Here is a 25,532-nt window from a genome sequence, read left to right as displayed (position 1 = left end):
AGGAGGAGGACCCTTCCTGTCCCTGCCCAGCTAGTGACTAGTCTGCTTTGTAGGCAGCTGACAGGTAAGAGGAAATTATTCTGTAGTAATAGCTCTGGGACAAATGCCAACTTGCCTCTGAGACAGGAGGTTAAAGGTTATTTATGTGATTAACACAAAATCTAATTTAGGGCACTTTATGTTCACAGGGCAGTTCAAGGAGTGCCAGGACTGACTTGAACACTGATGTGGCATTCCTGGAAGAAAGAGGGTAAGTGCCAGTCTTATTTGAAACATAATTGGATTTGCAGCAAATACATTCCAAAAAGCACAGTGAAACAACCAATGCTATCAGTATACTTAACTACCTGATCAAATCAGAGTTATTAAAAGTTAAAGTTTTTAGTGTTATGTTGTTTTTGTTTTGGTTTTTTAAAACTTTTAAAAGATTTATTGAAGTCTTTGGAAGCACTCTAGTCTAAGTTAACCTGTGTCTCTCTCTCTCTTTCTCTACAGCCCCCAATCCCTCAACTCTTCTTTGATGAGATCTGTACAAGAAAAAAATGCAGGTAACTTCCCCTCAGAGCCCTGCTGAGCTTTACAGGGCAAGAGCTCCTAAAAGGATCAAACATAAAAACGCCTAAACCCAGCAAAATCGTATTGGTCCTGTGTTGAAAGAGGCTGAATAGTGTATTATAAGCACATACAAAATGAGAAAAGAATGAGAAGTAGTTTGGCTCTTCTTAGAAAGAGTTTCTTTCAAAGATTTTTTTTTTTTTTTTAATAAAAGCAGCTTACTCTTATCTGCAAAGCCAGGGCAAAATTGGTCAAAGTGGCAGCTATGTTCAGCACTGCCTTTCTTTGTGGAGATCCCAAAAGGCAGGATTGGAATTGCTTTAGCCTGGTGTTAACTTCCATTTTGTCTTCATTTAAAGCACTGTCATATTATGGGGTAGTTCAGACGAGAAGATGACTGCTGCAAGGGATGAGTTTTATTTTTAAAGACAGTGGCAGATGGTTCCCTCAGCGCAGCCGGCGGGCTGAAGATCTGGTGATGGGAGTTGTTTTGGTGGGGGTTTCTTCCTCTCTTAATTCTGCCAATAGCTCTAAAGAGAGTAAAATGTGTCAATAACCAGCACTCCACTGCCTTGAACAGAGAAATCTCCAGGCAACCTCCACAGTGCTCTGAAGCCCACTACCAAAGGAACATCCCTGCTGGGCCAAATCTCTAGTTCTTCTCCCCTTTCACCTTTCAAGGGCACATGCAGGATGCCTTACCATCCTCAGAGCTGTTCTCCTCGTCACTGGAGAAGGTGATCACAGCTTTTTTGCGTGGATGGCGCTTTTGGGCACGCTTCTGGTTTCGGAGGGTGCAAGGCTGGGGTGTGACAAAATCTTCATCATCCCTGTTGACTGGGCTCAGGGGCTGGCGGCACGAACCTGTCATGAAAAAGGGGAAAAAAAAGAGAACGGTAGCAGCCATTCTCTCTGGAAGGGTAAGGAAAAACCCCTAGGTGTCTCTGCTGGACTGCAGGATCACAGGGAAGGCTGCAGCCTCACAAAAAGAACATACTTCTTATTGTTTTCTGCTTGGCTGGCACTGACACTGGAATTTGACTGCCTTCCTGGCACGTCTCTGTTGAATCCAGCCCTCGGTTATGGGAGGCAGACAGCTTCTGCTCCAGCTCTTCAGCTAGAGCCTGATGGAGATGTAAAACAGTGCAGGGGGGGGAAAAAGAGAAGGTGAAGGGAGATAAATATTACATCCATACCAGAATTGCCATCAAGTTAAATAAATAAATTGGTAAATTGTTAGGGATGAGTAGTAGTCTGTTTAAAATGAAAAGCTGCAGGGTTTTCCAATCAATATATGTAAAAAGCAATCGCTTTTCTGGCCTGGACACTTGGCCCATATCCTTACTTTAGCCTCAGGTTTGACACCTGCTCTGCGGAATCGAGCCAGCACAGTTTGGAAACAACTGTAGACAGCTGGATCTTGGAGCTTATCTGCAAAGCAGTCAAAGTTGTCCTGCAGCTTGTGAAGGCCCCGTTCTGAGACTGGAAGCAGAGTAAGGCAGTGGGACAGATCCCGGTATTGACGCTCCGTTCTGAGAAAGACAAAGATTGCCATTAGCTCTTACAAAAAGGGGGGTGTGAGGGTGAGCACATCTCACCTAGAGCTACAGCATTTCCTGCAGGTGCTTCTGCCTTGCAGAACGTGAGATTCAGGTTGTTCTGTTACAGGTCAGTGACAAGGTGCTGTGCCATACCACACACAACCACCACTGTATGCCAAAGACACTGATTTAGTGTCTGTCAGAAAAACATGAAGGCTCCACTGCTGAAGAACACAGTCACTTGTTTAGAAAGTATCAGAAGTTATTGCTGACTAGGAAGAAAAGATGACTCAGTGAGGTCAGGACTCCTCTTGAAGGGCCTTATTTCAACTGAATAATAAAAAAACCCTGGCTGCTCATTTTTGCATGTTTGAGATGATCTCAAGCAGAAGCTGTATCTCTCTCCCTCTCTTTGCTGGCCAGAAAAGGACATAAAGAAGGTCATATTCATTAAGTTATGAAGTCAACAAATAACAACTGCTGTATCAAAGGACTACATTCAAATTCCAGCAAAAGTTATAGGGAAAAAAAAACAAAGGGAAAGAAAAATAAATGCACAAACTATTAATGTAGCTCACCGTGATGGAATGGGAGGGGAAAAAACTGAGGCCAAAGCCTCTATTATTAATATATACTAAGCAGAGGGCCTGAAGTCTGTCTGCATCTGCTCTGTAAGAATGCTCTGCTAAAACCTAAACAGATGGAGAATAAAGCTGCAGCATCCAGGTATTTACATCTTTAAAGTCTGTATGATACTTGGCAAGTTGCTACATTTGGAACTCCAGAAATGCTGAGGAGGGTGATAGTAGGGGCAAAATCTTCTCTGATAAGCTCCTGTTTTAACCTGGAGAGAGAGCCTTGCTTTGGCATTACCACTAGTGTTCATCAGGCTGATCATCTTTGTGGTACAGAAATATCAGGACATTTTACTAAAGGCTAGACACAACTCACACAAAGATGGTTATTTACAATGTTGTGTGAAGAGCTCACCAGTGTTCCTGGGAGGCAACCTGGGAGAGAGGGACCACTCTCCACTCCAATTCAGGAAACAAAATCCAAATCTTTTGGGAAATATGCAACTCCCTGAAGCAGCTGAGCAGGTCACATGCCCAGGCACTGTGTACAAATGGCCAAGATAAGCAGACACAGCTTAAACCTCAAGGGCAAAGCCACAACAATGGGAAAGGAAAACCACAGGAATGGAGGAAGGCAGGGTGCACCAAAGCCAGTGGAAGTTAAAATGAAGATATCATTGGAAGTACATAACAGGGAGGCAGATAAATTTGGTACCTTTCTTCTTGGGGAAAAAAAAAAAAAGAAAAGTGTACACCTGGGTTACAGCTTGGGGAACAGGCAAAAAGAAGCAAAAAACTCTAAAACCTACAAAGCAAAATGATATCCCAGATTCATGGGGTAGGCCCTGCACTATATACTCTGTAATCAGCACAAGGAGCAATGCATACATGTCTTCCAGACAGAGCAGAGCAAAAGCCTAAGTGAAGCCCTTGAATAACATAATTAAAAAAACCCACCCAAAACAGAGTCCCAGGCATAGAGTTAGTACTGAGCAGCCCATGCACATAGAACAAGGACAGGCCTTTATCAACTGTCATAGCTGAGATGACTGCTGGGGAGATCCCAACTTCTTAGTTGAACACACTGATTTCCTAGCTGAGCTACAAGGGAATAACCTGTGGAGAAGGACCACAAAGATACGTAAAACCCGCACGTGGGATGTCCCCTTGCTCAGCTGTAATGCAGATCTAAACTGTCACAAAACTTTTTCCTTAAGAAAGGAGGGAAGAGGGGCCAATCACTGCCTTAATTTATACACATTTATTCATGTATTTTTAGGAGGAAGGTAGTTAAAAAAAAACCTGGGACCTAATCCAGGTTATGTCAGCATTTGTCACTTTGCTACATGAAGATTATGATGGGAAGCTGTAACAACTATCACTATACAACAATATAACAACTATACAATCTTGTTTCCTCTAACAATTCGTAAGAAACAAAAGTGCTTGTCAGGAAAATTAAGATTACAACCCAACCTGGCAGTCCGGAATCGCTGACAAAGTTTCTCCACCAAGCTCTCTGTCTGTTTGTCTTTTGTAATATATGAGAAGAGATGTCTGCAAGGGAAAAAAAAAAAATGGCAAAGTTGAGAGCCCAGAGAGGAAACCTCATTTCAGGTAGGAGGGGTGCTGAAAAGGCAGCAGTGCTGACTTCCTTCTGTCCAGTTTTAAGAGCAGGCAACACTTTCAGATGATCTCCTCACTTCACAAGTTGCACTGACAGACTAGTATGTTTGGGAAGCAGACCTTGAGAGTAGCAGTGTGGCATGCAGTATTTTTCCCCCCCTTCAAAACCATTCTTGTGACTTTTTCATTATTAATTTGCTGAAAGCGTGTTGTATTTTGGATCAATGCAAAAGTGAGCATTACTTGGTACTAAAATGGGAACAAAGCCTAACAGAAGTTAAATGCTAACGTAATCCCATTTTTTTCTTAGTTTCTTGAGGAATAGAGAGATCTGGAATTTCACACAGTTAAGTACTTGTGCATTTTGCACTATGTCCTCATAGAAATCACTGAATAACTTCTATTTATTAAGAAGGTCCTGCTGTCCTCCATTTTTCTTGTACCAACATTTCTGTTAACTTAAGCTCAGTCAGGTTGTCACTGGCCTTGATATAATTGCTCTAAAGCACCTCCGTGTTCAGTCTTTGTTATGTCTTCAGCATTCACACCAAGCTATTTTTCCAAGATACAGAACACAGACAGCATTCTCAAGAGTCCTCCCTTTGCAATTGTTCCAGCATCAATTCATCATTAACTTAAGTGACCAGAACTGCGGTAGCACTCCAGGCAAGGTCTGACCAGCACTACCAATGCTTCCCTATACCAGAAAAAAACTTGACTGCTAAAGCAGGAAGTGGAATGTATCTCTAACTTGAGCCATAGCTTTACAGAAGACGTTAAACAACATTTAAACATTCAACTTCATGCTTATTATGCTAGTTTTCATCTCAGTTATTACTGCTGTAACTCTCTCACTCTTCAAGTTAGTCCTTTAACACTGACGGTTCCCCCACTCCCCCTATCTTTTTTACACGTCCCTATTCTCTGGTTTGGCAAGTATCCCTGGAGTATAAGGCACTGCTTCATTCCTAGCTTGTGCTTTTGTCCACCACGGTTTCCAAGTTAAACCAGATCCTCTTCACTTTGGAAGGATTTCATATAGTGCTACATGGGGAAATAGTTCAGTTTCAACTACTATTCCCTTTTTTCCCCATTTAAAGGATATCATGTGGTGTGATAACTGATGATCAGGTCTTCTTGAAAATCATTTAGGCTAATTTGATACCTGTCTACTTTGTTAAATCAATACTGCCTTTTCTCTCATTTGCCAGATACATTCTCTCCCTGTATGTTGCTGGAAGTCAGAGAAGTCCATCTATAGTTTTCTTAACCCCACTAATCACACTTTAATGTGAGTGCTACACTTATTATTCTCTAAGTCTGTGGTAACACCTCCAGTTTGAAATTTATTAAAAATGGTACTGAGAATTCCAAAATTACTTGGGATTTTTCTGCATGCTGCCTCTTGTCTCTCTATGATGCTTTGCTTCGACTTCAGACATTAACTTCCACTTCTACAAGTGCTGTCAGGAGCCACATGCTGTATTTCCCAGTATTTCACATTACTGTCCTTAATGAAAGCTGAAGCAAAATATCCATCTACTTTTGCTGCCATAAATTATTTTCAGTCTCAATTTCAGCCTCAGTAACAGGCTTTTCTGTGTCTTGCAGTTCCTACCTGTCCAAAATCCCATCCCTCTTCCTAAATCCACTGGATTCTCACAGATAGAAAGGCTAGTTGAAAAATCATGGGAGATTTTATTGTTCTTCTCTTCAGCAATAGCAATACTTTTGTCCAGTACTCCCCTCTGTAATCCATAGGGATTCAAGCAACTCAGAAAACCCGCCACGTGGTTAAGTTTCAGACATGAGTGGTAAATATGTGTACTTTACTAATAAAGACATTATTTGTGTTATCTATGAGCAACCAATAACCTCAGATTGAAATATTCCAATGTCTCTATACTATACAGTAAGGCTTTCTTAAAAAAAAAACACAACAAAACACAAAGCACCAAAAAAACCACCCCAGGCCCAAACCTGTAGTTATAGTTACTATAACTACAGCTTTACTAAAACTGCTTACAAAAATCCATTAGGCCACCAACATGACAAATGCAGTAGTCTTCAAAACCTGTTGTGTTCTCCCAGTGTTGCATATCCATATTCCCATGCATAAAATCAACTATTTTCCTTTTCTACAGGGAAAGTAATTTTGAGTTAGTGGTAACTCTTTGTAGAGTCTCCTCTCACCCCCAACTATGTGGCTTTAAAATCAATTCCCCTCAGCATGAATCCATTTCAAATATGGACTGAAAAAGTCAGATCAAGGAGAACAACTGAAATAGCACTTTGCATATGTCACTGTAGTTTTTCTTCCCTGGATCTGGCACCCTCTTTGCATAAACATAGTCCTGGTCCTAAGAGATTTATTTAGCTGCAGAATACCTCATAATAGTGTGGAAGGATTCCTCCTCTATGCCGCAGTCAGGATTGGAGAGATGACTGATTATGTCTGGAAGCAGGTTATAGACGGCATTACCCTGTGCAGAACACAAGTTTCTATATGAGATACAGAATTATAAAGGATAACTTGAGTCAAGCCAATTAAGCTGCTCATTTAAAATTACTTCCTTTTCCCCCATCCCAAATCTACTGGCAGAAAACACCAGCTTTTTGAAACGAGCTGTACACAGCCAGCCAAACCTTTCCGGAATACTTGACTGAAGCTAAGGGGGAAAAAAACAGCCAACCAACAAGCTGTAACTGCAACCCAGCTCTGCTCTTTGGCAGACTTGGATGCAGTTTCTTTGCTTTCCAACCTTGTCAGAACCCAATGAAAAACGCTTCCTGATAAAAGAAACAGCTTGAGCTGAAGCTCAAGGAACTGCTTCCCATCTTGCCTGAAAAGGTCCAGTCCATATTCACTTTCCCACTGCTTCTACATAGTTTTGTCATACACACTGAAGAGACAGCAAGTCAGCACAGTCAGGTGGCTGGCTCTGCTTTAATGGAGCAAACGAAGACAGAAAAGCCCCAGTGTCACTGCAGTCTCTCAGGCAGTAAATGTCAAACTCTGAAGGGCCCATGTGAGGCTACACTTTGAATGAACAGGGGGTAACCTGTACTGTTCTTACCTGTTTGGGCTAAAACTGCTTCACTTTAAGTATCTCAATGTCACACAGCCAAGAACAACTTGGAAAGGTTTCAGAGAAGGTGCCTGAGCCATAAGGTCAGGGAACTCTGCTGTAAGGCCTAAAGGTAAGCTGCAGAAAACTGTTCCAAACCCTGTTGTATGCATACACAAGAAAGCAAAGGGACAAGACACTGTTTTGGAGGCTGCTTTCCAGTGTGAATGGATGAGATCAAATTTTTAGCAACATCAGGCAAAACCTGTATTGCAAAGTTTCTTTTAGCTACTCTTATTTGGGCAACACAGAGGGACAGACAGCTGCTCTACACCACTAACACACCTCTCCAGGACCCGGGTCATTCATTGATCCAGCCTCCAACAGCCCTTCCCTGCTCTTGTGAAATAAGGTCCCTGATCATCCACTTGCCTTGTTGGAGAGTTCGCCAAAAAAGTTCTGAGCCACTCCCACGACTGCCTCGTCTGGGTCTATCAGCAGAGCTGCCATTTCGCTCACTTGGCCCTTCACCTTCACCATGTCTTTGAGGATGAGGTGAGTCATCACGAGTCCAGCTGTCTGCCTCACACTTGGGCAGGGGTCCTGCAACCTGACAGAAACAAAGAGTTACTGCGGGAAGCAGCGGAGTGAGCGTCTCTAAGTTACTGATACTCCTGACAGCCTATTCCATAGCCAGGCCTGTTGTCTTCCTGCACTATCTTCAAATTTGGTTTCCTGGGTCATTCTTGCCTTCTGGAGGTCCAGTGTAACCCTTCCACAGAGTTTTCATCACCTGTCCTCTCCCAGCGATGAGTGTAGCATTACCTGGCATAGAGATGTGATGTCCATGGCTCCACCAGGTTGGGGAAGTGGATGGCCAGATCTCCTGCTGCAATAATGAGGTTGGATCTCACACCAGGCAGGGGGGACTTCTCCATCATCGTGAACAGCAGACGCAAGTGAGAGTCACAGAACTCAGAGCTGACAAGACAGGGTACAGGAAAGAAGGGATAGATACCAAAATTCCATCTCTCACAGAGCAGAGAAGAAAAAACAGTTAAAGAAAAAAGTAATTTATGAACATTCTTCTGTGTTTGTTCTTTCTTTGGAAAAGGAGTTACAACATTTGCTTATGCTTAATACTAGGAAAGCTGGGAAAAGAACTCTGGCATGGCTCAGTGGTACCTGATCATGCAGAGTTTGCCAAGAGTTAGGGCTGCAGCAGCTGACAGTGCTGAATCGCTGTAGAGTCCAGGGTTGTTGCAGATCTTGAGCACCAGTGGAACAAAGGCAGAGAACAGGTGCTTCCCTAGAGAGTGGGGTTAAAGACAGTGAGTATAAGAGCACTGTTTGTGTATCCTGCTTTATAAACAATTACTCAATTTATCCCAGAACTGCTGCAAACTACAGTAACTGGTTGACTCACTTTCACCACAAACAACCACCTTCAGAGAGGCAGAGCAAAAAAACAGCCTACATGGAAACTGACACCAGGCCAAAATGACTGTTCCCTTCTGAAGAAAACAGCCTTCCTCCTTCAGGATACCCACCATACCTGTTCTTTCACACAGGCAGACAGAGCTAGTGCTCCTTGGTGGCAGCCACACTTACCATCTAAAAGTTCTGTCTCACAAATACTGTGGATGAACTCAGCCTCAGTGTCATCAGCCGTGGCTGTCACAAGGCCCAGCTCCTCCTCCATAGTGGTCTCGTTTCCTGTGGCCTGTGCAGAAAGGAAGACTGTAAAAAAGATGTCAGGCAACAATAACCTCTTCCTTCACGAAGTTCTCTTCTCTGAAGTGTGAGGTATATGCATATTACCAGCCGCACAACTAGAATGGAGAACAACAGACTGATGGAGATTTTATAACCCAAGAACTCAATGAAGTTGTGAAGGGTAGTCCAGGATTTGCCAGCCCACATGCCACAGAACACTAACCACAGAATCACATAGTGAGATTGAAAGGGACCACAGTGGGTCATCTGGTCCAACCTCCCTGCTCAAGCAGGATCATCCTAGAGCATATCACACAGGATTGCAGCCAGACGGTTCTGGAATATCTCCAGTGAGGGAGACTCCACAACCTCTCTGGGCAAACTGTACCAATGCTTAGTCACCCGCACAGTAAAGTTCTTCTGCATGTTTAGATGGAACTTCCTGTGTATCAGTTCCTGCCCATTGCCTCTCTTCCTAGTGGTTGGCACCACCAAGAAGAGTCTGGCTCCATCCTCTTGACACCCTCGCCTCAGACACTTATACACATGGATAAGGTCTCCTCTCAGTCTTGAGGCTGAAGAGGCCCAGCTCCCTCAGCCTTTCCTTGTAAGAGAGATGCTCCAGGTCCTTAATCATCTTTGCTGCCCACTGCTGGACCTGCTCCAGGAGCTCCATGTCTTTCTTTTACTGAGGAGTCCAGAATGTAAAGAAAGCTTAAGCTACCAATGCTACTAAGATGAGACAGACTTAGGACACATCTGGCATCAATGTGGGAGTCCTGTACAACTTGAGGGACATTCAAATCCTAAATGCAAGAAGTTCAAAGCAGCCTTTAAATTGCTGATCTCATGAGCAAGATTATGGGAAACCTTACAATAGCAAGGCAAAAGTAACATAAGGGAAGAAAAGAGACATGGGTGTTGCAGTGGGGACCAAATCTGTATCCAACTGCCGCTTCTTGGAAAATCTCATAGTAACCTCCTCCTGTGTGGAAAATGGTAGTGACATGGATAAGCAGGTGGATGAGGAAATGAACTACAGAGTTCTCTGGGCATAGCAGGAAGCATCTAATAGAGACTGGATACAACATTTTTCTCTATTCTTACCCAAGAAAGTCAGCCTCATTACACTCTGGAAAATGTTCCAAGGCAGACCTAACCAAACAGGGCATTTCTATCACATAGATCCCGTTAAGAAGGCTCCTGTTAAGCCTTCATCATTACACCTAAGAGAGGACTAGACTCTCAAGTTTCTGGATCAGGGTTCCAGAACCCAGGGAACAAATGGGTGTTCTTCACCACCAGCAGCAATTGCAAAAGACTGCACTGGTAAAAAAAGAGGTGATGAGTGAAAAGGAAATGTTTACCTAAAACAGGAAGATAAGTATGGCCAGGACTTCACTCTTCATTCCCTCCCCTCTGCCTCTCCAAAACCCAAGACCAATGTGAGAGTTTTACTGAATAGGGTCACTCAAGGACTTCAGCTCTCCCTGTCAATCCTGACCAACATCTGTTTGTTTCTACTCCCAAAGCACACATTACCTTGGACCTTGTGCAACCTTAGTAGTGCATTCTCCAGAAGTCAGCTGTAGCTGGGACACTACAAGAGCTGCTCATAGGAAAAAACCCTGGGTTCTCACCTGGGATCTCCGCTTCTTTTTGCTGCTGTCAGAATGCTTCTTGGTCTTCTCCTCTTTGAGGACGCGGCGTCTGCGTATCTCTGCACTCACTGACACTTCCAGATGTGCCACCTGCTGCATTGCCACTTGTCCCACGAGGGACACCAGGTGCATCAACATGAACGTGGGGAGACTGGCAGCACCACCAGAGTCTCTGCTGGGAGAATTCCCTGGATCTGAAGGAGAAAAATTACTACAGTTCAGTGTTTATCTAGATCTCTTTCCCATTAGTTACTGCCAAGTCTCACTGTATAGCCCATCTCCACACTCCACAGACTCTTTCACAGCACTTGCACCCTTCCATGCCAGCACCTCCACTAGCCCCTCAGCTCTATTCTCCTGCAGTTACTCTAGGCCGCACAATTTTAGCACTGGAAACTATAGTTACAGATATCCTTCATCAGCTTTTTTTCTCACCAGAGTTCTGCTCATCAGCCTCCTGCAGCTTCTCCAGAGCTTGCTGACTGCACACTTGCAGGATGTGAGCACATATCTCCTCTGGCCCTTCTGCCAGCTGGTAGATGAGCATCACTGCTGCATCCATGAAGGGGATCCAGTGAGTACTTGGCTGGGCAAAGCCTGAAGAGAAGAGGGAGCAATGTACCACATATACCAGTGACAACACAGGCAGCCCAACCTTATCTCCTCTAAACCTACTGCTAACTTGAGCTCACCTTTACTCACAGTCTCACTCAGGCAACCAAAGAGCATGTGATTCTGTGGCAGTCGAAAAGGTGCACTGTTCTTCTTTGCTGGCTGCAGAGAGAACAGATGAGTTACTCATGTAAGAACAGCATGTGAGATTCCCCCCCATGCCCTTCCCAGTACTTAATCTTGCTGTGTGCACAATGCTAATCAAACCCATGCTAGGCCCGTGACAGGGACACCCAGTACTGCTCTGCAACTAAACATACAGCAGGGACACTACTGATCCCAGGCCAACCCAGATAGTTTCACTATTTCACCTTAAATCAAAATAACTCTTCAAATCTCAAAAGGATTCTTTTAAAATCTGATATTATTGATTCTTTATTCACAACAAAAGAAGAAGGAAACCTTTAGAGCATCTTCAGAGTCATCAACAGTAAGCCAACTAGAAAACCCTTGCCTAGGGGTACTCCAGAACCACAAGGTTTTGTTTAAAACGAAAATACCATCAGAAGAAATAACAGAGGATAAGTCTGGATCCAAGACCATCTCACATTAGGCTGCTGCATATACTCTGTATCACTCCCATCTCATTTTAGGTTGGGCATAAGATAACCTTGAGAACTACTAAACCAACTGTGACAGTAGCCAAGCTGTCCCAGCACATCTGTATCTGCCTGATGAAGATATACATGACCAAAACAGAGGGTTTACCAGCTTTCAGTAGCTGGAAACAAAAACTCTCAATTCACCACAATCTGTCCTCTGTACTGAATTTCTGGTCAGGAGGGTGGGGGGGGAGGGGAAGAGAGGAAGAGCTACTACAGTCGGTCAAGTATTTTTAGTTCTGCCCCTTCTCACATACAAACTTAGCTGCAGACTTCTGTCAACTTAAAATTGAATTACATCCAATTACAGAACATTTAAGAATGTTGTGATACACATTAATTCGTGAAGTTCCTGCAGCAACATCCCCAGCAGAAGGGGCAAACACAGAATGATGGTGCTGTGTGAAGGAGGGCTGCTTTTAGGATAGAACTCCTGAACCAAAATGCCCCAAATGCTTGAGTCAAAAAAAACAAAGAGAGGTTTTTTTCCCAAGTGCATTAAAAAAAAAATTATAAATTGTTTCCCAGGCAAAGAAGCCATCAATCATCATGTTGTTCTAAGTACAATATGGACAGGTTTGAAAACCTTTCATGTTTTATATTCTGCTGTACAGCTGACAACTCCTGAATATCAATTAATAGGGAGGGCAAAAGAATCACACCACCAGAAAACATTAGCAGAGGAAAGGGCTTCATGGTTGAGAAAACACAAATCAGTTTAGAATTGGGAGTCTGAAGAAGAGAATTGAAAGGAAAACATATTTTCTTGTGCACTGAACTCTTTACTAATTGAATTCAGCCTGTTGCCTAATGAAAATTCTTTTATTACATGTTCACTGATGTGTGCTAAGCTTTCCAGACAGTGCTGCTGAATGGTCTCAACCTGCTTAATTTCAAAATCTGTAAAAATTTAATTACTTCTCTCTCCTCTCAATACAAACTATTTCCCCCCCTTTGTTTCTGGATGACCTCAAGAACAAACCAAGAGTCTTACCTTAGGGTCACCACCAAGTTTGGAGATAACATTGCATACTTCTTGAGCCAGGCAATAGTCTTCACATGCCTTCTCAGACAACCCTACTGTTATCAAGATGTCCAGGTTGCTACCTATGATCTCTGGCTTCCCTCTGTGGAATGGAAGGGATGGGGGTATTACACGAGGTGCTGCTGAAAGTTTACAGAAGTATGGATAACAAAGATAAATACTCCTTTGTGCCTTCTGGAAAAAAATAAAACCCATCCAATGGATCAAGATATAGCTATAGGAAGAGCAAACAATATTCCTCAAAAGCCAGTGTAATCCATACTCTGCTAAGAGATGTAGTTCTCCAAAGTGATCAACACTGGGCAGAGCGTCTTTACAAAGGAAGAAGATTTTTGACTCTTCTTCCTTATCAGAAAAGAGCAAAAATTATAAGGGTAAGACAAAGAAAAATGTTGCAAACTAGAAAAGAGCCCAAGAGCTCAGGATTGGTGACACGTGCCATTTCCTCCCCTACTGTGGAAAACAAAATAAAACAATAACATCATCCAACCCCCCCCCCAAACCCCACCCCCACCCATTCCCCTTTCTGCTTGTGAAAGATCATCATTATGCAGGCCTATTTTTGACTGATGAAGAACTGAGGTAGGGACAGCGAGAAGCAATCAGCAGGTAAGTCGAATGCCAAAGGGTTACTGGGCTGGGAAACTGAGGAAATGAAAACCTTATAGTGCAGATACATTCTTTTTGCTCCCAGAAAGTGAAACAGATTTATTTCCCCTCATGCTAAAAGCTCCAGAGATCTCTACTCAGCAGCTTCTCACTGTTCTTATTCAAACACAGACAAAGCTGTAGAGCTGTGACACAGTTAACTCTGAGAAGGGATGGACATTCAGAACACAAGGAAAATAATGTCATACTCATTCAGAGGCTGTGCTGGTGAGACCCAGCACAACTATGTTTAGTACCAGGCTTCATTACCCCATGATAGGGTTACTATTTTTGAAGTTACAAAACAAAAGAGTCAGCTGATGGAGCACCCACAGTTCTTCAATAAAAATCGACTGCCTGTACATCCTCCCACTCACAGGATTCAACCTGACCCCAGGCTCACCGTGCCATCATCCCCAGCAGCATCACAGCAGCACGTTGTTCTAGTGACGAGCACAGAGATTTTTCTGTGAACTGCTCCCAAAGCAGCTGGATCACAGCAGGCTTTATTTCATCTTTCTGCACAAACTCTGAGATCTGGAAAAGAAATGCAATTAAAAAACTAGGGAGAGGCAGAGGAGGATGGACTTCAAACCAAAGACAGTAACTGCAGTGACTACCATTTTAACATAAAAGACATCTAGAATCACAAAGAAAATCCAAACCCAGGCAAGGCAGATACTCACTATTTCTTCTAAGCACTGTATTGTTCCTAGCGATGCATCCACCATGATGAGAGAGAGAGAACGCACCAGGCTCTGGGCCTTGGCCCTTTGAAAGGGGAAAAATAGTAATAAAAGAAATTAAAGGTAAATAAAAAGCTACTGTCACAATTACTATCCTATTAGAGAGCTGAGAACATCTATTAGGTAACAGAGTTAATCCCTGGGAACAGGAAAACTTTCCCCACCACAGGCTTGAGTATTCCTAGCCACCCAGCTCAAGTGCCAACGAGCATGACATGGGCTCAAAAGTCCATGCTCTTCCTGGTGCTCAAAGACCCAGCCAGAGGCACTCAGCAGCCACTTCCCAGTTTACTCTCAACCACAAGTCAAAGTACGATTCCCTAGACCATAAGACACTGAAAATTTCTCTATGAACAATTAAGGCCAGAGCTCAAACTGCAGGGGAGTTGTCTCCAGGCAATACTGTCAAGAAGAAATAAGAAGCAGTGGGTGCTTTATATTGCCCTGAAGTACAAATGAGGGTGAGGTATGGTGCATCTCACCAGAGATCACACTTAACAATTATTGTATGTGTATCCAACAGGATTTACAAGTGGGCAAGTGCTAAAAAAATGGGCAAGTGCCAGAGCAGAGAAGAGACACAGCTCTTCTCCAGTACAAAAGAAACAAGCCTGCAAGTGGTACCCAGCTCCCACCCCCAAATCCTCAAAAAGAGAATAAACAACAAAGAGCGTTTAACATCCTCTCATCTAACACACATAGAAATTTGTTATAAAAAGATTTAAGATCATTTTGACTGAAATACAAATAGAATTCTGTGTGAAAGCACCCAAATGATAATAACAACCAACCTTCAATAGTGTGAAGAATAAAGAAATGGTGTATTATTGAAAAACCAAAGACACAACAAGGACAGCAAGACCCCCAGCAAACCCTGAGGAATGTATTGTGTACATCAGAAGCAGAGTGCCTACACTCAGATAAGGCCACAGGATGCATGACTTGCCAGCAAAAAAACTTGAGCTCTGGTAACAAATATAGCTCCAACTTCAGACAATACTGTATACCATTCCTCTTATTATCCCAAGAGGATGAGCAAACTACAGTTATAAGAAGCTCAAAATGGGGAAACAGACACTGGCCAACAACTTTGCCCACAGAAGGTGAAATGTACAAGATTCTTGGACACGGGATGACTCTGTAACAGCAGTTGACTCCCAAAGGGCTGAAACAGCCATTCAAAAAAACTAGTTAATTGTTGCCAATCAAGAACCCTTCTGGCAAGAGAAACACGCACAGCTGACACCCCTTGGAGTTTTGCTGCATGAATTTCCCATACATGAACACTACCACAATCCAAGAGCAGAAGCTCAGCAGTATGTCCTGCACGAAGGCTGGGATACCCAGATATTTAACTTTATGTTTCAGCTCAGCATGAAGCATGGCAGCTTTTAGTTCTCTTCCTGTCCACACCCCATTCCTAACAGCAGAAAGGGGGGGTGGAAAGATGAAATAAAAAATGAAACAAACCCATAACATCTTCTGCTTACGAAGGCCCATACCTCTCGGAATCCTCGCTGGGGCTCAGATAGAGTTGCCTGTAGGCGTTCAGCACGGCCTCCTTAATGCCAGGCTCCTTTGACCATATGAGAGGGAGCATCCTGCGAACTCCAAGCAGTGCCTGGGGCACACCAAACTGTGAGACCGTCACAAAGAACTCAATGGCTTCCTGCACCACTGCAGAGGGAACAGTTACATTAGTGCAGTTCTTTCCCAATTCCCATTAGAGAGGCCATTCAAACAAATTCACAGGGGTACTGCTCTCACAGCAAACTCTACAAGCATCTAAAGATCACTGCTAATATCTGCAGAGGGCTCAAGTCAGAATGGGATCACTAGTACACAGACATAGGAAAAAAAAAATCTCATGGTCGCAGCAGACAACAGCTGAATATAAGTCCCAGCGCAATACTATCACCAGATTAACTAAGCTATTGATGTACAAATGGGCTCTGGAATAATGCATTTGGTTCCAGCTTGACTACTCCTGAAATATACTGCCCAGTCTCCTGCTCATAAGACAAGAAAAAACATTAAGTAAGCCAGCATTCCCAAGAGAGCCAAGGTAGCTGTACAGAGAAGCTGTACAAAAAACAGTTCATAGTCTGACCTCTGGTTAAGTAGGAGCTTTTACCAGTATAAGCCCCAATTTCCAAATCTGAATTAAGTACATCTATGAGAAAAGCTGGTATGCTTTCCCTGCCTCCAGTCATACCAGAAGGTATAAATTTGCAACAGAAAAAAAATTAAATCTTCAAATATTAAATCTTTAATTACAAAAAGCTAAATCTGAGCACACACATCCCTTAGTACCAGCCCCTCATCCAGCAGTGTACTCTCCAAATGGAGACAACGTCTCAAAACATCTCCACTGTCCAGACACTGAATTTGCCTTTCTGACACTGCATCACAGGACAACAGGGAGATGGAAAGTTGGTAAAGTCTGCACAGCCAGAAAAAAACCCCAACCAAAACCCAGGTGTTTTAAGTGTCAGAGAGGGGCACTCTCTTGACCTTGAACTTCAAATGACCTGTAAAGACATTGAACTCAGGAGTTCATTTTTGTGTGTGCAAATAGCTAGATATCAAACCTTGCTGGAGAAGCCCACATGCTTATCACAAGTAACATGTGAGTTCTTAACATAGTTAAAGCCTCAGAAGTGTTTCCATGAAGCCAGGGCGCTGTTGCACCAGACCCATCTTATCCCAGATCTGTGCAAGTGGACATGCTGGAGAGGATGGGAGAGGGAATTGTGCCCCTCTGTACCTCAGCTCCCTTGGAAATGCCAATTCATGATAAACATTTCAAAAAAAGTCTAAATGGTTACAGTAGTTCTAATTTTAAATATGAACAGCTGAATTAACTCAAAACACCTTTCACTACAGCACTGAAGAGAACCAGGCCACAGCTCATGTTTAGCCATAAAATAAAGTTTGAGGAAAGGTGAGGTGGATGAGATCAGCTGCTTAGTTCCCCTCTTGTGGCCAGCGTAACACCTGAAGCTCTATCAGGGCACTGAGCATGTAACAAAGCCCAGCTTCACTGGCCATGCTTACTCTGGGAGAACCTCAGCCAGGACGATGAACATACATCCTTTCCCCACAGGAGGCAGAATAGCTTCCTATTCCTTCACCAGTGAAGGCATTTTGGTCACCTGACTGGTGACCAATAAAATGGTTCAAAACCATTTTATTTCAAATGTTTTCAAAAACATTTTTTAAAATATTTTAAAAACACTTCCAACTTTGATATTTAAAAAACGGATTCCTAAAGAGCCCATTCATGCCCTATTCAGCCCCTTCCTGACATTCATTTAGATAGTGACTGCTTTTCCAATATCCTGGAAGTGCCTGTGACACCTGCTCAGCAAAGAGCAGCTCCTCCAATCTTTTCCCCTTCTCCTGGAGCTCCATCACTACAACATCTCTCCAGCAAGGGGAGAGACCTGGAAATGCTGAATGAGAAAAAAAACGCCCCATGGTTATTTCACGTACCTGAGACAGAGTTTTCATACATCAGCTTGCTGATCAGGTTCAGAGCTTCTGTGATTTTCACTGAGAAGTTGTAAGCATCTTGCAGGTATTGCACCAACGTCTCCTGTTTCACCAGCTCTGTTTGAGACTGCTCTTCCTGTACAACTTCTTTGGTCTTATGACTACTGTTGTCATTTGGAGGATCCTCACTGTTCTCTCCTGGGCATGAACCTGCACAGCACACTTGTTTGTGAATAATATTGAAGACACAAGAGAAATAGGCACGGTTCAAGACATTTTAACCCTTCTCTCCCCACCACATAGTGACACCTTCCACGAGCCACAATACAGAAGTCCAAATTTTGCCATCAGATCTGACTACAGAATCTCAGCATTCTCTAGGGCAAGTTCCAGTACTACAGAGAGATGCTCCACAGACATGCCAGCTTAATACAAGGATGTAGAAAGGCCCAGTCCAATTGGTATAAACTTCATTAAAATCCTGAAGGGGTTAATCTGAACTTGACAGCTCCCCAAAGATAGATGAGGCACTAAAAGAAAAACAGGGCAGAGTAGGGAGAAGGCAAACACTACTACTCAATAGCAAAGTTTGTGCAAGTGTGGAAAGTTGACAAAGTTAAGAAGATTTTTAGACAGTAGGCTTCTGATAGAAATGTGGTCAAGGGGATTGGCTAAGTAACCTTATGCTGAAACAAATACCAAACAAAGCACATTAAGTCTTGCAAATACACCCAGAGGCTCAAGGCCCAGATAAACAAGACTTTGCTTGAACCAGATACTTGGTCAAGGCTAAGGGTAAGTGTTATGTGCCACCACCTGTTCAGGAAGCAGAACTCCTAAATAATTCACACAGGACAGAAAGGTGTGAGTGGGTAACATGGCTTCACTCCCCTCAGCAGATATTACATGAGGTAAAGCATCAGAAATGCACTTCTACTGGGAACATGGAACTGTTCTGACCAGAAATGAAGTAAGACCAACGTGATCCAGACAAAACTAGATGAGTAAATGATCCACAGACGGTGCAACTCTATAAGCTGTCAAATACACATAGAATGAGCCCCAGAGATCAGAAGGAGCGACAAGGCATTCCAGAGGGTTTTGGTCTAGTTCTGGCATCATCTTGGACTTAAAAAACAGACAAAATGATCTGAAATAGTTACCTGTGTAAAGTCGCTTCAGAACATCCAGGATTGTTGCCTCCTCATTTTCCTCCATGAGGCTACTGAAGGGTTCCTTCCCCTGGAAGCGACACAGGGCCTTCTGTGTAAGGCAGGCTGCACTCCTGGACAATGACATTGCCCAAGAGAAGAATATTAGCAACCCACCAGGGTAGAACACAAGGGAAACCATCCAACTTTGCCGTGAACACCAGGGAAAGCAGCTCCTACCAGCATCTTGTGCTGGGTGGCCATGTCAATCTCTTCCTACAGAGTAATGTTACTGGAAATCATCCCTCCGCCCTGGAGCTCAAACCTTTCTTGAACAGAGAACATCCCTGGTGGAATAAACACTCTTACACCGCAGAGCCTTCTTACTTGTAATTCAGCTTCCTCAGCAGCCCAGTGATTTGCTCCACTGCACTCTCCACTGTTTCCTCAACTTCCAGCATCTCCTCTTCCCTTTCCTGCAGTGGTTGAAAGAGCTGCTGTGTGGCAGCCCTAACTTCTGGCAGCATCGCTTCCCACTCTTCCTCTGGGGTGATCACTGGAGCTACTTATAAAACAGAAGGAATGAAGAACTCAAAGACTCGGGTGACACCTTAAACAGGGAGAAAAACTCACCTGGAACTTAGGAATTCTACTTCCCCCACTCCCTCCTTCGGCAGGCACTATTTCCATTGCTGACCCCACCCAGACTACAGTAAGAGTAAGACAAGAACTCTGGCATAACAAAGAAACCACTGAAGAAAAAAAAAAAAAAAAGCCATCATTTGTTTAGCCTTGGACTTGCTGCTGCCTACAAATCATGTTTAAATTAATATCAGACCAAAATTACAGCTCAAGTAGTCCTTTGGTGGTTGAAAATGGAAACCTGGGAAGGTGTTCATAGGTATTTTCAGTTCTTACCCTGAAAATAGGATATTTAGTTACATGGACTGTTGATCTAGATCAACATCACTATGATCCCTTTATAACACCACTATATGAAAAGCTGTTCTGAGTTTAATCCCAGTTATCTGATCTCACAATCTCACACAGCTAAGATCAGAGACAAAAGCCATCCCACCTGGGAGCAAATTTAAAATGAGGAAAAGTAAATTCTGGACTGCCCTGGAAAGGGAAAAGATGAAGAAAGGAAATTACCTGCTGTGGATCTGACACGGTCCCTCATTTCTTGCAGTTTCTGCACTTCTTTCTTCAGTGGCTTGTCCAAGTCAGCACAGCTTAGCTGAAGATGCCACGAAGAGAAGAAATATGTTACTTATCCTTTTTTTTTCTGAAATGCCAGACTTCTCCTTTCTCTTCCACTCCCTGCTTTAGTTGTCAATCCCCATAGATAACCCTGTTTTGGGAAACTGGAATAGCAGACGTTGGCCCCGATCCTAGAACAGGAACTGCTACAAATTGCAAGTCTAAGGCTCAGAAACTCGGAAGGAGGTGTGGCCAAACAGAGAGCTGCAGCTCCATGCAGACTATTCTAAAAAATAATTCTGATCCTAAGGAAAGAAACCCCACAGTGGATTCAAATAAAACTGCTGCAGGTTTTCACCTTGATCAAATACATCCCTCCTGGCCTTCAGTAAAGCTACCAGTTACACCAAGAGAGAGAAGAGCCTGAGACTACAAGATCTGAACCTGGGAAAACAAGAGAGCTCCCATCTGCATAGTCAAAAAGCTACGCTGTCCCTCCCACAAGACACAGAAAGGCTGCTCCCCAGGCTATAGCACACTGCAGATATTTGGCCTGCAAACAGACATACAGCATATCCATCACACTAATCATAATTACCTTGCAGGAGAAGGGGTTGTTGGACAAAAATGCGGCCAGGAGCTGGATTGCATTTTTAACTACTATGACAGATTTGTCATTGAGACGTCCAACAGCCAGTGATACCACAGACTGGAAATGAGTCAAAGGCAGGGCCTAGCACACGATGAGAGCACAAAGTTATCAGAGGCTTAGAGACTTGGGAAAAGTTATTTTACTGAAGATGTATTCATGTATTAAATGGCACAGATTATAGATTTACAGAAAAGTCTAGGTCTGAAAGGATCTCTGGTATCTTCTGGTCCAGCCTCCACTGAAAGCAAGGACTTAGGTTATACAGGGTCCTGTTGAGTCTAGTCTTAGCATATCTAGCAAGGGTGATGTTCTCCCATACTAGTGTCCAAAAAGAGGCTGCATGCTGTGCTCTTTCTTCTAGTTTGTTCCAGTAATGAAGAGCACCATTTAATTTCTGCCCCCAGTTTCCTCACCCCTAGATGTTTGGTCTCTTGGAAAAAAGGAACTGCAAACACCAGAGTACACGGGGACAATACCTTTCTCTGTTAAAACTTTAGTCTCTGCAAACAAAAGGCAGGGTGGCAGAAATTCCTTCAGAAAACACAACAGGGGAAGGGATGACTGAGGCAACACCTTTTCCCCAGCACAGACTTACCTTGCACTGAACGATTCGAGTGAAAAGCTGCAGCACGCGGCTGCGCACGAAGCTGTGGACGTCACACACGTGGGCCTGCAGCATACTCAGGAACTTGTCCCGAGTGCCACGGGCAGCTTCCTCCAGCTCGTCACCATTCAGCACCTGCATCAGTGCTTCTGCCATAGCTGCCAGAATGGCATTTCGCATCATGTAACTCTGCAAAGAGTAGAGCTGTTGAACCAGGAACAGCCAAAAGACATGACTTGACATGGCAAGGGATGGCCCAGAGTTTGGGTCTTCCAAGTCCCAGGCTCCAGCCTTAAGTGAGTTTTTTTATTATGGACCTTATATTAAACTTGAACATAGCTGTGCCTGCAAGACAGAGTAACCTCTCCTATGCAGACAGGCCAAGGGAGTTGGTGTTGTTCAGACTGGAGAAGAGACGGTTCCAGGGAGACCTTATAGCACCTTCAAGTTCCTAAAGGGACTACAAGAAAGCTGGAGAGGGACTTTTTACAAGGGCAAGTAGTGATAGGACAAGGGGGAATGGCTCCAAACTGAAAGAGAGTATGTTTAGATTGGATATTGGGAAGAAGTTCTTTACTGTGAGGGTGGTGAAATACTGGAACAGGTTGCCCAGAGAAGCTGTGAATGCCCAGTCCCCAGAAGCATTCGAGGTCAGGTTGGATGGAACTTTGAGCAACCTGGTCTAGTGGAAGATGTCCCTGCCCATGGCAGGAGGGTTGGAACTAGATGACTTTTATGGTCCCTTTCAACACAAACCAATCTACAATTCTAATCCAACCCTGCCATCCAGCTAGGTCCACAGAGGCGAAGAACTGACATAAGAAACACTTAAGAGAAGGTAACACAGTGACAAACTTGTTAAGTACTGAAGACCAAGAGACAACAGCTGGGAGCTCAGACCAGTAAGCAGTCTCCCTTTCTCTGACATCCAACCATGACTACCAGGCAGTAGATGTCATGGTTTCTGTTTCCTTTGCAGCATTTAGGTAAGGGAAGAACCTATTACAAAGGGCAGGTTTTGGCTACTTGAAAGAGATTCTGTTTTCAAACAGAAAAACTGGATAGCAGCAGCTCCACCACTTGACTTCTCTGGACAGGTAACAATGCAGAAACATACCTCCCCATCCAAGTGGTGCAGGAGAACGCTCATGTTGGATAGCAGCAGAGCTGGAATCTCTCCGGCCAGTTCAGTTACAAAGGTAGAATAACCCTTGACTCCAGAAGCCTCACGAGCCAAATCCTGTGGACATTTCTGTCCAATTTCCCTGCAAAGAAAGATGAAAAAAGGAATGGGGTGCCTTAAGTTGCTAGGGGTAGAAGGACAAGTGTCAAGGTATTTCTCTCACCTTAGCAATTCACCCACCAGGCTTTTCAGACCATACTCTTTAGCCCAGAGGCTTACGGCCTGTGCAAACACAGGGGCTACATGTTCAAAGTGCTGCAGCATCTGCGTGATCTTCAGCGTGGCACCTTTCACACGAGACAAGGAAGAAAGAGGTCAGGGAAAGTGATTGGGAATGGCTTCAGTAAGAAGGCAGAAGAGCAAGAACTCACTGAACATTCGACCACAGTGAATCAGAGCTCCAGCAAGCAGATGTGTCACAGCCTCCCGTATGGCACGATACTTCTGAAGACCGATACTTGGATTCTCCAGGATACGGTAGCAGCTTCCCGTCATTAAGCTAAAGCCACAGAAGACAGACAGCAAACCTATCACAACTAGAACCAATATCATTCTACCACACCACACTAGGCAAACATTTCTATCAAACCAAACAGATTCTCCAATATCTTCTAAAAATTAGCAAGCAACATCTGAATTTTTGAAGAAACGAAGTGGTTCCTATACACATTAATTTTGCCTCAAGCTGGTTTCCTCAGTTTCCCAATGATCTGCACCCTCCAGATGACTGTAATGCCACCTCATTGGTCGACTTAACATTTAACCCTCCCTTCCAGAGAGCCAGTCAGTCATCCCACCTTTACATCTGCTCCATCCCATACCTGACAAACTCTTCTTCCACTGATAAACCACCCCAAAGCTGACGGAGATCCAGCTGCAGCACCTGCGTAAGCAGCTGTAAGACTCGCTCCCTCTCCTCCTCCCAGAAGGATCCAGAAGTCTTGGCATGGTTCTTCTTGTTCTAGAAAGGAGATTAGACAATGTGATAACACCAGCAGCTTGATAACAGAAAAAAAATAAATCACCAGCCTTCTTCCCTCGAAATGTCTGTTAATTCTACAGCATTAGGAAATGCACAGTGATATGCACAACATCACAGAGTCACACTGGACTTTCCCAAATTCTTCTCTCTGAGCTCAAGCTGCCCCACTGTCCAGCACAGGTCACAGCTGGCACCCATAGGCACCCGGACCGAGGTCAGCACTGGTGTCTCCCGTGGTCTAAGGACATACCTGCATCCGCTGCCTTCCTCTCTTCCCACAGAAACAAACTCATGAGAAAATACTGGCACACTAAGTACCAGCCAGACAATGAAGAGCAAAACAAAAAGGCCTGAGCATCCCAGTCCCTGCTGATATTTAGACACGACTGTCCATTTGTTTTCCACATGCAGTTTCACAGAAACACCAGCCCTCCACCTTATGCACTGCTTTTGCTGGCATCAGGCTTAAATAAACCCAGCTATAACATCTCATAGATGTTCATCAAGCTTAAAAATTTTTTTGACATTTATCATCTTGTTTTTCTCCCAGTCCCTTCACCTACCTTCCCACCAGGATCCGCCTCTGACAAACTGTTCTTGAGGGTTTCCATTTCAAAGGCATCCACCAGGGAAGTCAGCAAGTAGCAGTTCATCTTAAGAGCATTGAGGTGAGCGGCACGGTCTGCATGGCTCAGCCCAGCATCACTCAGGATGCCAGGAAGTTCATTGGAATGATGGGACACCACTGAAGAGAGGCAGAAAGTCATGAGCACTCCTTGCCGGGCCCCTCAGCCATTCTCTCTTTTGAAGGATTAGAGCAGTCATCAGATTACCAAAGATGTGTGCTCACATCTCACCAGCTGTAACACGGGCTGCCCCTTGCAACCCAAACCTTGGACACGCTGTCTTATCCTATCCCCGCAGCCCTTTTTCAGCTCAGAGAAACACTCACTCTGAGCTGATGCATCCTGAAAATGTATTTTCCAGGGATGTGGGCTGAAGGATTTTCTGTTGGTCTGCCCTTACAGCGAACATGCACAGCTCAGCATCGTCCACCAAGATTACAGACCCGTATGATAGGAGTGGGTTGAGGGTGCAGCCCAGCTGGCTGAGTCACATTAGCCTTTATATCATCATTGAGCTGCCAGGGGAGAGCAACCTTTCCCTTAGTCCTGCTTCGGCCAGAAACAGCGGATACCCACCGTTCACCATCAGCTCCAGGGCGTCCTCCTTGACAGCGGTGCCCACGGTTCGGAAGTGGCTGTGGGGCAAGCACAGTGCGTGAGGGCAGCGGGCAAACAGCGCCTGGCGAAGGGGTGAGCGCCCGCCTCTCCGCCCGCTGCCCCCCGTACTCACTGGAGCACGCTGTACACCGAGTCGAAGTGCTGCAGCACGGCCAGCGCACCCCGCGCACGGAAGGCGGCCCGGAAGGCTGCGGGAAAACACGGGGAAGGGCGGGGGAGACACGGTCGTGAGCCGCGGCAGGACCGGGCCAGGCCGGGAGGCGGGGTGCGGGGACAACTTACCTGCGAGGGCGGGCGGCAGTTCGCGGATGGGCAGCACCTCCTGCACCACGTAGTCCCCGCGGCCATTGTCTCGCAGCAGGTCGGCGGGGGAGAGGGGCAGCTGGAACTGCGGAGCCGCCACCGCGTCCGCCATGGCCGCCACAGCTCAAAACAGCGCGCGCGGGCCGCGATCGCCCCGCCTCCTCCACGGGCCTATCACCGCCCGGCGCCCTCGCCGCGCGCCAGCGTCGCGCCCAATCGCCGGCCTCCTTGCGCTCGCGGCCGTTGGCCCGACGTCACCG

The 25,532-nt window shown here is 44.7% G+C and overlaps 1 protein-coding gene and 1 non-coding gene across 4 annotated transcripts; both read right to left on the bottom strand.

The window, feature by feature from the left end:
• Positions 1 to 951: 951 nt before the first annotated feature.
• NCAPD2 (non-SMC condensin I complex subunit D2) lies at positions 952 to 25,520 on the bottom strand. 3 transcript variants are annotated; one of them, XM_064644568.1, is made up of 31 exons: positions 25,252 to 25,520; positions 25,082 to 25,157; positions 24,928 to 24,986; positions 24,289 to 24,470; positions 23,565 to 23,704; positions 23,115 to 23,242; positions 22,907 to 23,030; positions 22,678 to 22,825; positions 21,552 to 21,749; positions 20,903 to 21,037; positions 20,257 to 20,341; positions 19,489 to 19,666; positions 19,114 to 19,235; positions 17,951 to 18,160; positions 15,958 to 16,132; positions 14,396 to 14,480; positions 14,113 to 14,246; positions 13,011 to 13,143; positions 11,435 to 11,516; positions 11,178 to 11,339; positions 10,722 to 10,936; positions 8,977 to 9,088; positions 8,551 to 8,674; positions 8,191 to 8,346; positions 7,798 to 7,975; positions 6,686 to 6,780; positions 4,148 to 4,228; positions 1,901 to 2,087; positions 1,553 to 1,679; positions 1,258 to 1,419; positions 952 to 1,085 (listed from the first exon to the last, which is right to left on the bottom strand). In XM_064644568.1, the coding sequence occupies exons 1-31, from the start codon at positions 25,382 to 25,384 to the stop codon at positions 1,003 to 1,005; spliced, it is 4,209 nt and encodes a 1,402-aa protein (XP_064500638.1). In that variant the 5' UTR covers positions 25,385 to 25,520; the 3' UTR covers positions 952 to 1,002. The 3 variants fall into 3 exon arrangements, with proteins under 3 accessions (XP_064500638.1, XP_064500639.1, XP_064500637.1); XM_064644569.1 differs by having other exon boundaries at positions 19,489 to 19,663; XM_064644567.1 differs by lacking the exons at positions 952 to 1,085; positions 1,258 to 1,419; positions 1,553 to 1,679; ... (1 more) ...; positions 4,148 to 4,228; positions 6,686 to 6,780 and having other exon boundaries at positions 7,762 to 7,975; positions 17,951 to 18,172.
• LOC135410562 (small nucleolar RNA U85) lies at positions 24,545 to 24,867 on the bottom strand. The gene has a single exon (XR_010428751.1). It is a non-coding gene; the product is annotated as a small nucleolar RNA U85 (small nucleolar RNA).
• Positions 25,521 to 25,532: the final 12 nt, after the last annotated feature.

Source organism: Pseudopipra pipra, chromosome 2 (assembly GCF_036250125.1).
Source record: "Pseudopipra pipra isolate bDixPip1 chromosome 2, bDixPip1.hap1, whole genome shotgun sequence".
NCBI lineage: Eukaryota > Metazoa > Chordata > Aves > Passeriformes > Pipridae > Pseudopipra > Pseudopipra pipra.
The sequence above is the reverse complement of the archived record's forward strand: the minus strand, read 5'-3'. Positions and strand labels throughout refer to the sequence as shown.